This window comes from Dendropsophus ebraccatus, chromosome 9 (genome assembly GCF_027789765.1).
Source record: "Dendropsophus ebraccatus isolate aDenEbr1 chromosome 9, aDenEbr1.pat, whole genome shotgun sequence".
Lineage (NCBI taxonomy): Eukaryota > Metazoa > Chordata > Amphibia > Anura > Hylidae > Dendropsophus > Dendropsophus ebraccatus.
The window spans coordinates 115,284,547-115,299,864 of record NC_091462.1 but is presented as its reverse complement, the minus strand read 5'-3'; the positions used below and the strand labels follow the sequence as shown (position 1 = coordinate 115,299,864).

At 49.4% G+C, this 15,318-nt stretch overlaps 1 protein-coding gene across 1 annotated transcript; it reads right to left on the bottom strand.

Annotated features, from left to right (window-relative positions):
* Nucleotides 1-11,991: 11,991 nt before the first annotated feature.
* LOC138801873 (ubiquitin-conjugating enzyme E2 T-like) lies at nucleotides 11,992-12,450 on the bottom strand. Its single transcript, XM_069984971.1, has one exon. The coding sequence runs from the start codon at nucleotides 12,448-12,450 to the stop codon at nucleotides 11,992-11,994; it is 459 nt and encodes a 152-aa protein (XP_069841072.1).
* Nucleotides 12,451-15,318: the final 2,868 nt, after the last annotated feature.

Genomic DNA, 15,318 nt, shown 5'->3' with positions numbered 1-15,318 from the left:
CAGGAGTGGTGCTGCATAGGTTGTGAGAATACGTGCCGGATGATGGGAGTAGGAGTATGAGAGGAATAGCGTTGCTGGGTGGATTAGCTTGAGAATAATACTTGCTGTGAATCCTTGCAGCGATAAGGAGAGATAACGGAATGACACCCAGATGAGAGAGAAGAATCCGGTCACTTGAGCAGGCAGATACAGCCGAAGACTTGAATATAGCAGAGCACTCGATCCACACTTCTAGTGGTGAAGTGGGAGCTGCAGAGAAGAAGCCCAACTCCTCTGAGGTAGGAGAGGGACGACACACATCCTCCTTGCTTGGAAGCAGGGGGAAGACTAACTTGTTAGGAGGAAGTGGGAGGTCACATGGTTGCTCCTGGCCAGAACTAGTCGGCCATTGGAGGAACCATGGTTACAGGTCACGTGATCAACAGCCTTGCATACCACTGTACACTGTAATAATACACAGGAATACATGAGAATACACATGAAAATGCACATTACCAGAGAATACTAGGGGAAAACCAGCAGCAGTTGCAGTGCAAACACTTACCAGAACAGGCATTGACACAGCAATAGAAATGGCCATAATAGGAGTAGTAGTCTGCATGTTCTGGGACACTGCACGAGCAGGAGGCCAGGCAGCAGAGACACTGACAGCTGAGCGAGCAGGAGGCCGGGCAGCAGAGACACTGACAGCTCAGCGAGCAGGAGGCCGGGCAGCAGAGACACTGACAGCTGAGCGAGCAGGAGGCCGGGCAGCAGAGACACTGACTGACAGCTGAGCGAGCAGGAGGCCGGGCAGCAGAGACACTGACTGACAGCTGAGCGAGCAGGAGGCCGGACAGCAGAGACATTGACTGACAGCTGAGCGAGCAGGAGGCCAGGCAGCAGAGACACTGACTGACAGCTGAGCGAGCAGGAGGCCGGGGGGCAGAGACACTGACTGACAGCTGAGCGAGCAGGAGGCCGGGCAGCAGAGACACTGACTGACAGCTGAGCGAGCAGGAGGCCGGGCAGCATTGATAGGCTTTGTCTCTCTTCGTGCTCTTTTCTTTTTCTTCTTCTTACAGAAGGAAGGTGACATTCACTTTCATTTTGTATTAACTGTTTCCTTTCCTCTGCAGATTTCAGTCACTGTTAAAGGGACAGTACATCTCCTAAACAGAAAAAGTAAATATAGTGACTAGTTCTTCCTATTATCAATCAATTTAGATGTGAAGAAGGTGACGTGAATGTGATCTATTGTCCTCTGTTATCAGCCATGTGTAATATCCCATTACAGGTGTTGGTTACACCCTTCCTAAAAGCCTGTACTTTTAAGAGTAAGTGGTAATGTAGTAGTACCAGAGTTTTGCCACAAGATGTCATTGTTGCAAGTATGTATACCCAGATATTGCACAGCTGTAGTACCCAAAGGGTTATTGTTTTGTTTATGTACCACATGGGTCTGTACACCGGGGTGGGCTGGACCGGGGGGCATATGCCCCCCAGGCTGATTCCCCCAATAAACTAGAGGGCTGTGGCCAGGCTGAGGTGTCAGTGGGACACCAGAAAGCCGCCCGCTACCAAACACTTTGCAGCGCTACAGCTGCAGCTCCTCTCCCGGCAGCGCGCGGTCTCCTGTGATCTTCAGGCGCAGGCAGCATAGTACAGAGACGCTGTCTGCGCCGGATGTGTCAGGCAGTCTCTATCATGAATTATAGAGGCTGCAGGGGCATGCGACGCAAACAGCGTCCCTGTACTATGCTGCCTGCGCCGGAAGATCACAGTAGACCGTGCGCTGCCGGGAGAGGAGCTGCTGGGAACGGGTGACAGCTGAGACATTTTTGTTGTTTTTTTCTGGTGGGGAAGTGCGGGGGCCGGGCTGGTGTCACTAGTAGGGCACTGCACAGAGGGGAGGGGCTGGATTGGATGATATATGGGGCACTATTCAGGGGTATTAGATGCTATATGGGGCACTATTGGGGGGGTATTGGCTACTATATGGGGCACTATTGGGGATATAGGACACTATATGGGGCACTATTGGGGGGTATAGGACACTATATGGGGCATTATTTGGGGGGTATTGGCTGCTATATGGGGCACTATCGGGGGGTATTGGACACTATATGGGGCACTATTGGGGGGTATAGGACACTATATGGGGCACTATTGGGGCATATTGGCTGCTATATGGGGCACTATTGGGGGGGTATTGGTTACTATATGGGGCACTATTGGGGGGTATTGGACACTATATGGGGCACTATTGGGACGTATTGGCTACTATATGGGGCACTATTGAGGGGGTATTGGCCACTATATGGGGCACTATTGGGGGGATTGGATACTATATAAGGCACTATTGGGGGGTATTGGCTACTATATGGGGCACTATTGGGGGGTAATGGATACTATATGGGGCACTATTAGGGGGGTATTGGCTACTATATGGGGCACTATTGGGGTGTATTGACTACTATATAGGGCACCATTGGGGGTATTGGATACTATATGGGGCACTATTGGGGGGGTATTGGCTACTATATGGGGCACTATTGGGGGTATTGGACACTATATGGGGCACTATTGGGGTGGATTAGCTACTTTATGGGGCACTATTGGGGTATTGGCTGCTATATGGGGCACTATTGGGGGTATTGGACACTATATGGGGCACTATTGGGGGGATTGGATACATATGGGACACTATTGGGGGATTGGATACTATATGGGGCGCTATGGGGGTATTGGCTACTATATGGGGCACTATTGGGGGGATTGGATACTATATAGGGCACCATTGGGGGGATTGACTGCTATATGGGGCACTATTGGGGGTATTGGACACTATATGGGGCACTATGGGGGTATTGGCTACTATATAGGGCACTATTGGGGGGATTGGATACTATATGAGGCACTATAGGGGGGTATTGGATACTATATGGGGCACCATTGGGGGGGTATTGGCTACTATATGGGGCACTATTGGGGGGTATTGGATACTATATGGGGCACTATTGGGGGGTATTGGATACTATATGGGGCACTATTGGGGGGTATTGGATACTATATGGGGCACCATTGGGGGGGTGTTGACTGCTATATGGGGCACTATTGGGGGGTATTGGATACTATATGGGGCACTATTGGGGGGGTATTGGCTACTATATGGGGCACTATTGGGGGTATTGGATACTATATGGGGCGCTATTGGGGGGGTATTGGCTACTATATGGGGCACTATTGGGGGTATTGGATACTATATGGGGCACTATTGGGGAGGGTATTGGATACTCTCTCTATCCTTCTGCTTCTGGCTGCTGGTGACATCTCTCCTAATCCTGGCCCACCTTTCTCCCTCGCTAGTGCTCCTCTCTTACTTTTCTCAAATAACTCTCTTAGCTTCACCAAGAACCGTTGTCGGCCATCTTCTGCTCCCTCTGTCTCTTCAGTGTCTTTTACCTGCGCTCTCCTAAATTCTCGCTCCGTGTGCAACAAACTCTCCGTGTGCTCCGTGTGCAACGGATATTCATGATCTTTTCATCGCTAAAACCTTCACCCTTCTGGCTCTCACTGAAACCTGGCTACAACCATCTGACACTGCATCCCCTGCTGCTCTATCCTATGGTGGTCTTCTTCTCTCTCACACCCCCAGACCTGAGGGTAGGCATGGTGGAGGAGTTGGTGTTCTTCTCTCCCCGCAGTGCACCTTCCAGGTCATTCCCCCTGAGCCCTCACTCTCATTCCCCTCCTTTGAGGTTCACACCCTCAGACTCTTCCGCCCACTCCTTCTCAGAGTTGCTGTTATATATCGTCCCCCTGGCTCTCCTCGACAATTCCTTGACCACTTTGCCACCTGGCTCCCTCATTTCTTACCTGCTGAAGTTCCCACACTTATCCTGGGCGACTTCAACATTCCTGTCGATACTCCTATTTCCTCTCACGCCTCTCAGCTTCTCTCTCTAACCACGTCTTTGGGCCTCTCTCAGCTAACAAACTCTCCTACACAAGGGTGGGAATTCCCTGGACCTGATCTTCTTCCGCCACTTTTCCATCTCCAACTTCACAAATGATCCCTCAGAGTTATCCGACCACAACCTCCTCTCTTTCACAATTACAAACAATCGCCCCCCTCCTGACACTCCTACCCCACACATATATAGAAATCTGCGTGGCATCAACACTCAACAACTCATAGACTCCCTACAATCCTCACTGTCCCCAATCTCATCCCTCACCTGCCCAAACACGGCCGCACAACACTACCACAACACCCTGAAAACTACCCTAGACTCTGTAGGCCCCCCTACTCTCCGCACACCCCGCCACAGATGCCAGCAGCCCTGGCACACCCCAGAAACTCGGCGGTGCTCTAGGACTGCTGAACGTCTGTGGAGGAAATCGAGAACCTCCGCGGATTTCATTCATTACAAGTTCACCCTCAAATCCTATTACTCTGCCCTTCACCTCGCAACGCAAACAACATTATTTCACCTCCCTCATCTCTTCACTGTCAAAAAATCCAAAACGCCTTTTCGACACCTTTAATTCTCTTCTCAAGCCCAAAGCTCAGTCACCTATCACTGACCTCTGTGCTGAAGACCTGGCCTCCTTCTTCAAAACCAAAATCGACACCATCCGTTCTGAAATCACCTCCCAGCCCCAAAACCCCATAGATCCCATCCCCTCTCCCACCTTCTCTTCACTCTCTGCTTTTGATCCAGTGACAGAGGAAGAAGTCTCCAAGCTCCTCTCGTCCTACTACCTGCCCTAGTGACCCTGTTCCCTCACACCTCCTCCAGTCCCTCTCTCCTGCTGTCACTACTCACCTCACCAAAATAGTCAACCTCTCCCTCTCCTCTGGTATCTTTCCCTCCTCATTCAAACACTCTGTAATCACCCCGCTACTGAAAAAAACATCTCTAGATCCATCCTGTGCAGCCAACTATCGACCTGTCTCCAATCTCCCCTTCATCTCTAAGCTCCTGGAACGTCTTGTCTACTCTCGCCTAACCCGCTATCTCTCTGATAACTCTCTTCTTGACCCTCTACAGTCTGGCTTCCGACCCCTTCACTCCACCGAAACTGCTCTCACCAAGGTGTCAAACGACCTCCTGAAGGCCAAGTCACAAGGAAACTTCTCCTTGCTGATTCTCCTGGATCTCTCAGCAGCATTTGACACTGTGGACCACCAGCTTCTCCTCTCCATGCTCAGCTCTCTTGGTCTTAAGGACTCTGTTCTCTCTTGGTTCTCTTCCTACCTCTCTGACCGCTCCTTCAGTGTGACCTTCTCTGGCTCTGCTTCTTCTCCCTTACCTCTCTCTGTTGGGGTTCCCCAGGGGTCAGTCCTGGGTCCCCTCCTCTTCTCCCTCTATACAGCCCCCATCGGACAGACCATCAGCAGGTTTGGTTTCCAATACCATCTTTATGCTGATGACACCCAGTTATACACCTCTTCCCACGACATCTCCCCTGCCTTCCTGCAAAATACAAGTGACTGCCTATCTGCTCTCTAACACTATGACCTCTCTGTTCCTCAAACTTAATCTCTCTAAAACTGAACTTCTTGTATTTCCTCCCTCTAACAAACCTAAACCCGACATCTCCCTCTCAGTCTGTGGTACTAGCATAACTCCTGTGCATCAGGCTCGATGTCTGGGGGTCATGCTAGACTCTGATCTATCCTTTACTCCCTACATCCAAGCTCTTACTCGCTCCTGTCATCTTCATCTCAAAAACATCTCCAGAATCCGCCCATTCCTCACCACTGACACTGCTCAGACTCTGACTGTCGCCCTGATCCATTCCCGTCTTGACTACTGTAACTCCCTACTAATCGGTCTTCCTTTCTCTAAGCTCTCCCCTCTCCAGTCTATCCTGAATGCAGCAGCCAGGCTCATCTTCCTCTCTAGCCGCTATACCGACGTCTCCTTTCTGTTCCAGTCACTGCACTGGTTACCCATTAAATATAGAACACAGTTCAAACTCCTCACCCTCACCCATAAAGCTCTCCACAACTCTGCCCCTCCATACATCTCCTCCCTCATCTCCACCTACCATCCTTCCATGCTCTGCATTCTGCTAATGACCTTACACTAACCTCTTCTTTAATCAGAACTTCTCATTCCCGCCTCCAAGACTTCTCTCGTGCTGCACCAGTTCTCTGGAACTCTTTACCCAAAGACCTCAGACTTATTTCCAACATCCCCAGTTTCAAGCGTGCCCTAAAGACCCATCTCTTCAGGCGTGCTTATAACATTTCCTAATCTCGTCTCCCTTTGCTATCCCTTCTCCATCCTCTCTATAACTTCTTCGGTGCTAGGTACACTGTCCTTGTTATCTGAGCTTAGAAAATGGCTTGTGACTGGCTTGCCCAGCCGCCCATAGGCACTTAGAGACTCCATGTACAATGACTGGAACATTGACAAATAAAGCACTTGTTGCCTCTCGTGTTACTCCCAGTCATCCTAGCCTGTAAGCTCTTGAGAGCAGGTCTCTAATTTGGCATTTTAATTTATTCATTGTATAATTTAATATATAACCTGTAATGTATTTATATATTTAAATAAGCGCTGCAGAATCTGTTGGCGCTATACAAATAAATATTATTATTATTATTATTATTATTATATGTATATGATTTTTTGATCTCTTTTATGACGTATTTTCTAAAGCAGATTGATAAAATACAGCTATTCTGATACTGTTTTTTATTTATTTATTTTACAGCGTGTGTCATGCAATATAATTATTGATATTGTTTTATAGATTGGGTCGTTACGGACGTGGCGATACCAAATATGTATAGGATTTAATGCATGTAATGCATTTTTATTATGGGGGAGGGGGGCTGGGGGGGATTGTGTTTGGTGCACTTTTTTTTGCTAGTGTACATTACTGTACACTAGTGTAACACTTTGATCACCTTATACAATACACTGCACTGCTTCTGCAGTGCAGTGTACTGTATAATGTGACCATCCTGCTAACAGGCAATAGCCACAGCCACCCCTGTCAGCAGGATGGCATATCCATGGTAATCCAGGAGGCCTTAATTAGGCCCCTCGGAGTTACCATGGAGACGTCGGGGGACCGGACGGCGCTGCGGGACCTCCGATCATGTAAGTGGACCCGCGGCGCCATCCGGGACCCCCAGTAACCCGTTAGATGCCGCTGTCATGCTTTGACAGCAGCATTTAACGGGTTAATTTGCCCGGAGTGGAGAATTCTTCACTCCGGGCAGATTCAGGGGGGGGGGGGGGTGTCAGCTGTCACACTGACAGCTGATCCCCCGCTCTGCTGCCGCCATGGGGCGGCAGTTTATTCCGATGCGTCCGCCGTTAAAAGGCGTACGCATTGGAATAAAGCCTATTAGTGGCCGCCGTGAAAAGGCAGCACAACGGTCACTAAGGGGTTAAATCTGTTACATTAGTTAGGTGGTTTGGTGCACTGAGGGTGGTACTCCAGCCTTTGGTGTACCGATGCACCCATCAGCCCCCCCCTTCTTATGAATATTCATGTGGTGCTCTGCAGTGATGAGGGAACAGAGCAACATCACTGCCTGAATAGTCACACAGGAGGCAGCGGGCAGGCGGATTACTGTACCAAAGGCCATAGCTCTGCCCCCAGTGCGCCAAACCACACTTAATGAGAATCAAGACACCATGACAAACCCCGAAGTATTTTGTGGATTATATGTGACGTCAAAGCCTCAGAGGTCATCAAGTAACAAGGCACAGATCACATGATCACCACAGCACCTCTCCTCTCTACTCCTCCTGACACTGACCTCTATAGAGAGCTGACTCTGCTCCTTCATCCATATTACAGTCCATAAGAGGAAACTATTTCAGTATCAGACATGGCAGGATGAAGCTGACAGCAGACTACAGCCGCACAGTGTGAACATACTGTATGGTGACCCCCTCTGTTTATATACATAACATGACTGCCACCTGGCGGTGAGTGCGGTAACTGCAGCTGTCCTATAATGTCCGCTATAGTGCCATTGCGATGCCCTGGCCCCTGGGGGCCACTTCCGCAGTGCTGGTGTTATGAGCGGGCAATGACCGGGGCAGCTGCAGGGGTTATACTTGTCACGGTATAGGCCTGAGGGCGGCACAGCTGTAGGGCCGGTCTGTGGAATCTGCGGGTGATGATGGGCATGCGATTCTTCGCTGCACTTAGTCAGGGCACCAGTTAGTGGACACCAATGCCAGGGTTCAGTAACAGCGGTTTTATTATAGATGAGGTAACTAGTAGCAACAGTTCTGTCCGGATGCAACCGGGTATATAGCAGTCTTTGACAAATAAAGCAGGAGTGGTGCTGCATAGGCTGTGAGAATACGTGTCGGATGATGGGAGTAGGAGTATGAGAGGAATAGCGTTGCTGGGTGGATTAGCTTGAGAGTAATACTTGCTGTGAATCCTTGCAGCGATGAGGAGAGATAACGGAATGACACCCAGATGAGAGAGAAGACTCCGGACACTTGAGCAGGCAGATACAGCCGAAGACTTGAATACAGCAGAGCACTCGATCCACAACTCCTCTGAGGAAGGAGAGGGACGACACACACAACCTCCTTGCATCAGCAGCAAGGGGAAGACTAACTTGTTAGGAGGAAGTGGGAGGTCACATGGTTGCTCCTAGCCAGAGCTAGTCGGCCATTGGAGGAACCATGGTTACAGGTCACGTGATCAACAGCCTTGCATACCATTGCACAATGCAATAATACACAGGAATACATGAGAATACACATGAGAATGCACATTACCAGAGAATACTAGGGGAAAACCAGCAGCAGTTGCAGTGCAAACCCTTACCAGAACAGGCATGGACACAGCAAGAGAAATGGCCATAATAGAAGTAGTAGTCTGCATGTTCTGGGACACTGCATACCTCCCTAGCAAATTTGAGCCGACCTCGGCGAATCTAGAAGGCAGAAAACATGAATAGCCTGGACAATCAAACAACAGGAATGAATGATGAGAGTGAGTGTGATGAGGTGTGTGTTTCCCACGCCCAAGGCACAGGTGAGAAGAGAGAGAGGATGAGAAACCCTAGTGGCAGGACTTCACCTAGGGGTGCCTAACGTACTCTGGCGACCAGGTAGCTAGTGCGTGAACCATCTGACGTGTAAGCCAGGACAACTTAACTGCTGGCGGGTGACCCTCCATATTCCAGCCAGTTAGACAGTAGGTTTTCTGTTAAATGTGTTACCCTACTGGAAAAGAGAACTGTGAAGACCTGTGTACTACCTTGGCGTGTCTGAGTAGTGTCTTGGATACCTGGAAGAGAAAAGAACAAAATAATAAAAGCAAACATACATGGGGAGCTCCCTTTCATACCACTCAATCACACACACAAGCACTCCACAGGCCAAACACACGAAAAGGTATCCAAGGTGCGATATGTATGGACAAGTGTGAAGGTTAGGTATGACTATGTGTGATAACTACTGTGTTGGGACAAGACAGAGGCGAACAAATACTGGAAACAAAAAGGAAGGGAAACACAACAGACAACAAATACTGCGAGGTGTTGAGGAGAACTGGCTCACATGAATCTGAATGAAAATCTGAGAAAAATCTGCATACAAACTGGCTCAACTAAATCTTTCCAGCTATAGATATGATAATAATACACAATAATGAGACTGGATGAGAAAATACACTCCTACATAAACTGGACTTTCTCTGAGGTATATGTAAACTGACTTCTCTTACTCAGAGGAGGAGCTATCTGACTTTGACACTGGAAAAATATACTGTTTTAGAAAAGAGGCGCTCTACTCTGAGGCAATCTATGTAACCTTGTGCTTACCCAGAGGAGGAAATACAAATGACTTTGATAACACTGGAACGCAATAGTACAATAAGTGCAATAATACCCTGTGTGGAACACACAATCACAGGAAAGTGCATTAGGAAGGAATGGGTTAAGTGTCTCTGTTAGGTAGAGTCTCTTTTAGGCAATTAGAACATCGTCCATGTAAAAGGCTCTGGGACAGGCACTAGAGAACCTTTTGTTATTGTAAGTGTCCATCAGCTCATGGCTGGTTAGTACAGGGAACTTGGTCAGGAGGACCAGGCACGAACCTTGAAGGAACTGGAACAAAACAGTCATATGAACAGTTACAGTGAGAACAGTTAGGACGGCCATGTCGGCCTAGCTTCCCAGAGAAGCTTACTCTTGCCTGGGGTGTGGAGGATCAGTCGGCTGCCAGATAGCAACCGAGGCTTCCCCGTTGGCGGCCATGACCTCTGCCCGATGATGCTCCCAGAGGGCTTGGAGCTGGTGACGCCAGGCTTGCAGAATGGCAGCCTTTTGGACCTCCTCTGGATCCGGGGTGCCCTCCGGGGACACTGGAGCAGTGTCCATCTCGTCTGGGGAGTCCTCCTCGGCCTGGTTGAGCTGCGAGTCCGGAGGCTCTTCCTTGTATCCGGAGAGACGGGAGAAGCCGATGAGGAACTGCACCCCTGTGGCAGCTGCGGGCATAGGAATAGTACCAACAGGGCTGGAGTGACCGGGTCCCAGAGGAATGCTGGTCTCAGGTATGGTCCCCTCAGTCTGATCAGCAGAAGCCGGGATGAAGGCCCGGCGAAGACTTCTGTCGTCTGACGGGGCAGCGCCCCAGCTGGTGTCGCCGTAGGATGGGAGCGGTGCTAGCAGGCAGGCAGGATTGCTCTCCGGCAGCTCCGGCATCACTGGTGCTGCGGCTGCAGGCAAACGTTTCTCGGGGGCCGCCATCTTGTCACGCTCTGGCCGGAACTTGTAGCAGGAAGGGGAGGAGCGCCAGGCTGGAGGATCAGGTTCCAGAATCTGCCCAGCAACAGTGACATCATCCGGCCCAGGCAGCCAATCAGGAGCAGCCAATGGAAAGTCTATGGCGCCGGACGATTCCCGCGCTTTAGCAGCATGGCTGTTAACCCCCTCCTCTCCGGGGTATGGTGCAGCCAGAAATTGAAGAAGACAGCGGCCATCTTGTGTACTGTTTAGGGCCTGAAACACCTCAATCACCCCCATAGTAATCGGCAAAGTCTCTGGGGGTAGCAGTACAGTTCTGGGGACACTGACAGTTGGCACAACACAGTCTGTATCCTGTTCGTGACGCCAAAAATGCGATGCCCTGGCCCCTGGGGGCCACTTCCGCAGTGCTGGTGTTATGAGCGGGCAATGACCGGGGCAGCTGCAGGGGTTATACTTGTCACGTTATAGGCCTGAGGGCGGCACAGCTGTAGGGCCGGTCTGTGGAATCTGCAGGTGATGATGGGCATGCGATTCTTCGCTGCACCTAGTCAGGGCACCAGTTAGTGGACACCAATGCCAGGGTTCAGTAACAGCGGTTTTATTATAGATGAGGTAACTAGTAGCAACAGTTCTGTCCGGATGCAACCGGGTATATAGCAGGCTCTGACAAATAAAGCAGGAGTGGTGCTGCATAGACTGTGAGAATACGTGCCGGATGATGGGAGTAGGAGTATGAGAGAAATAGCGTTGCTGGGTGGATTAGCTTGAGAATAATACTTGCTGTGAATCCTTGCAGCGATGAGGAGAGATAACGGAATGACACCCAGATGAGAGAGAAGAATCCGGTCACTTGAGCAGGCAGATACAGCCGAAGACCTGAATACAGCAGAGCACTCGATCCACAACTCCTCTGAGGAAGGAGAGGGACGACACACACAACCTCCTTGCTCAGCAGAAAGGGGAAGACTAACTTGTTAGGAGGAAGTGGGAGGTCACATGGTTGCTCCTGGCCAGAGCTAGTCGGCCATTGGAGGAACCATGGTTACAGGTCACATGATCAACAGCCTTGCATACTACTGCACAATGCAATAATACACAGGAATACATGAGAATACACATGAGAATGCACATTACCAGAGAATACTAGGGGAAAACCAGCAGCAGTTGCAGTGCAAACACTTACCAGAACAGGCATGGACACAGCAATAGAAATGGCCATAATAGGAGTAGTAGTCTGCATGTTCTGGGACACTGCACCATCATGGTAGCCCGGGCCGGGGCTTTTTGGCGGGCTCTGCCTGGTCAGCGCTACGCCTTTTGTGCGCCAGGCTGTGGGTGCTCGTGTCCCGGGGTTTGGCGTGCTTCTCCGTCCAGCTCCTGGCGGTGGCGCTGTACGCGGCCCTGTGGTACTTGTACTCCCGGGCGATGTCCGCCATCAGGGGGTCCTCCGGGTTGGGCTCGGCCATGAGGAGCTGGATGGAGGTCAGGACGGAGGACAGGTTCAGGGCTGGCCTCCAGGCGCCTTTAGGCGGCGGCTTCAGGATGTTCAGGCAGATCCTGCCGGCGGTGTCTATGTTCGGGTGGTAAATGGGGGTGACAAACTGCACCCGAGGGGGCTCGAAGGGGTATCTGTCCGGCACGGCGACCTCCAGGCTGAACACCCCGCCCTCATAGGGGGTTCCCGGGCCGCCCACCACCTGAGCCCGCAGCTCGTCCATCTTATCGCCCACTAGCCAGCAGCTTACCCCGGAGGGCGGCTCGGTGCTCACAAGATGGCGGCGGTGATGTGTGAGGAGAGCGGGGCCGCTCAAAAAGCCCGCCAAGCAGATCACGTGAACAATGGCGCGGCTGGTGGTGTGTGGAGCTGAGTCATGTGACCTGAGAGCGGGAAGATTGCCTCACTGTACGTCATGTGATGGAGGTTACCTCATAGCTGTGGCGTTGTGTATAATATAGATATGTAAGATATAAACTTTTAAGATATATGTAAGATTATGTCCCCATCCTGTATATGGCATACGTGACAGCCATCTGTTGGCATTCTGCTATAAATGGGCTGATGGCACTAATGGCGTCACCTCTAGTTTCTGTACATATGGAGACTACATGCTGCAGCCTTCTGAGCCCTGTAAAATCAATGTTTTTGGATTTAAAGTGACACTGTCGCCCCCTTTTAGCATTTTGACTGCTCTCCCCAAGTGTAAAGGTTAAATGTTACAGCTTTCATTACTTTTTTTATATTATTCGTCATGGTGCTTGTTCTGGTAAAAAGTGTTTTTTATTATCTGCATTGGTATATGTGGGCGGGGCTTCACAGCCTAAGCGCCACTTAGCCCTGCCCCAATCCGAGAGGTAATCGTTGCATAGGCCCCACCCCCTCAGCAGCCATTGGAAGGGCCAGCCTAAAGATCTAGGCCCCACTCCCCTAGATTGACCCACACCAATGGCCGCCAAGAGGGCCTATGCGGCGATGCTGTCGCGGATGGGGCCGGGGCAATGTGGTGCATTAGAGACTAAGCCACGCCCCTGTGGCGCAGTAACAAGCCTATAAAAGTACACTTTTCACAAGAACAAGCACTATGATTAATAATCTGAAATTAGGTATGGAGACAGCTAAATTAGTCATTTAAATGTTTTTAATGATGTAAAAATGACAAAATGGGGTTACTGTCACTTTAAACAGACCCTAATGGAGTCACTAAAGGTGACAGTATTCAGGTCATTGGAATGAATGGCGCCCGTTGCTGTACGCCAGCAGATGGTGGCATCCTGGTCTTCGTGGGATGAGGATGGATACATGTGACGTACACCATAAATGCGTTGTGGACCTTGGCGTATGGTGCGTATACACAGACACATTTATCAGACATATTTTTGAAACCAAAGCCAGGAACAGACTTTAAATAGGGAACAGGTCATAAAGGAAAGACTGAGATTTCTCCTCTTTTTAAATCCATTCCTGGCTTTGGCTTCAAGAATCTGTCAGATAAATCTCTCTTCGTCAACTCACCATTAGGCTATATACATGAGGCATATGAAGCCATAGGTGCTCTATTATCCCGATATGGGAGGAAATTGTGTTCTCTTGGCCGCCATCAGGAGGCATGCCCCGGTATATCTTCCTGTGGGTGGATGATAATGGGGAATAAATGTTGGAACAAATATTCATTCAATCCATCCATCATTTCTGCATGTTATCATCCCCTAGAACAGGGATGGGGAACCTTCCGCCCTCCAGCTGTTGCAAAACTACAATTTCCATCATGCCTGGACAGCCAAAGCTAAAGCATGATGGGAGTTGTAGTTTTGCAACAGCTGGAGGGCCGAAGGTTCCCCATCCCTGCCCTAGAACCGGCATTCTGCTCATCTGCCTGCAGGGCTTTGAAGTGTGCTCCGCTCTTCCCCAGGTGATGGATCCCGTCCTGCAAAACTTTTCCCAGTTTCTCAAGGCTGCAGCCATCTCTTTTCCAGTACCTGGGCAGAAGCACTTCAAACCCCTGCAGCTCAGTGAGTAGAATACAGATAGAAACGAAGCGCTTCGCTTTGTTCCTACTGTAAATTCACTCATCCTTAATTATGTTTCCTTATTCTGCTCAAAATAAAGAGAATATGAATATATATATATATATATATATATATATATATATATATACTTTATTTATTTATTTTTGCTCTGAGTGAATTTGTTTTTGTTTGTGCCCTTAAGAAATCTCCCATCACAACACCCCCCTTTAGTAAACACCATCCCCTGTAGGCAATGCCAGTGTACTAACCAGCTCCCCATGTAGGCTTGGTTCACACTGCGTTTTTGCAATCCGTTTTTTGAAAAAAAAAAAAAAAAAAAACAACCGGATGCATTTGTGTGCATCCATTTTGATCCGTTTTTCCATTGATTTCCATTATAAAAAAACGGTTCAAAACGGATCAGTTTTTTTTTTTGACAGGCACAAAAGTAGTGTCATCACTACTTTTGTGTCCGTAAAAAAAAAACAGATCCATTTTGATCCGTTTCTTTTTTATAATGGAACTCAATGGAAAAACGGATCAAAATGAATGCACACAAATGCATCCATTTTTTAAATCCGTTTTTCATCCTTTTTTTTTGCAAAAAACAGATTTAAAAAAACACAGTGTAAACCTAGCCTTATCCTCCAAGCACTGTGAGCACTCTTGCATACAGGCAGCACCAGGGGCTGGCTGGCAAATTTTAGCCCGGGGGGCAAGTACACAGCACTGGCCCATGAGTAGCAGGCTGGCGGTCCATCCTTTAAGGACCACTCTGGCCTCTTACCTCTTACCTATAACATCTTTGGTCCTTCCAGTCATTTGTGACCAAATATCCTACTGTGCCCTGTGAAAGGGTCAGAACTCACTTTCCTGTATAAGTCTATGGGGCGGCTCAGTGATGACACAGAACGGTCCCATAGACAGATGCTAGGAAAGCTGGGTGACCTACTGAGTACAAGATGCTGGAAAGCTGGGTGACCTCCATCATACTGAGTATAAGATGCTGGGAAAGCTGGGTGACCTCCATGATACTGAGTATAAGATGCTGTGAAAGTTGGGTGACCTCCATTATACTGAGT

Bases quoted from the DNA above. Each gene is read 5' to 3' on its own strand.
- LOC138801873 (XM_069984971.1), bottom strand. From the start codon at position 12,450: ATGGACGAGCTGCGGGCTCAGGTGGTGGGCGGCCCGGGAACCCCCTAT.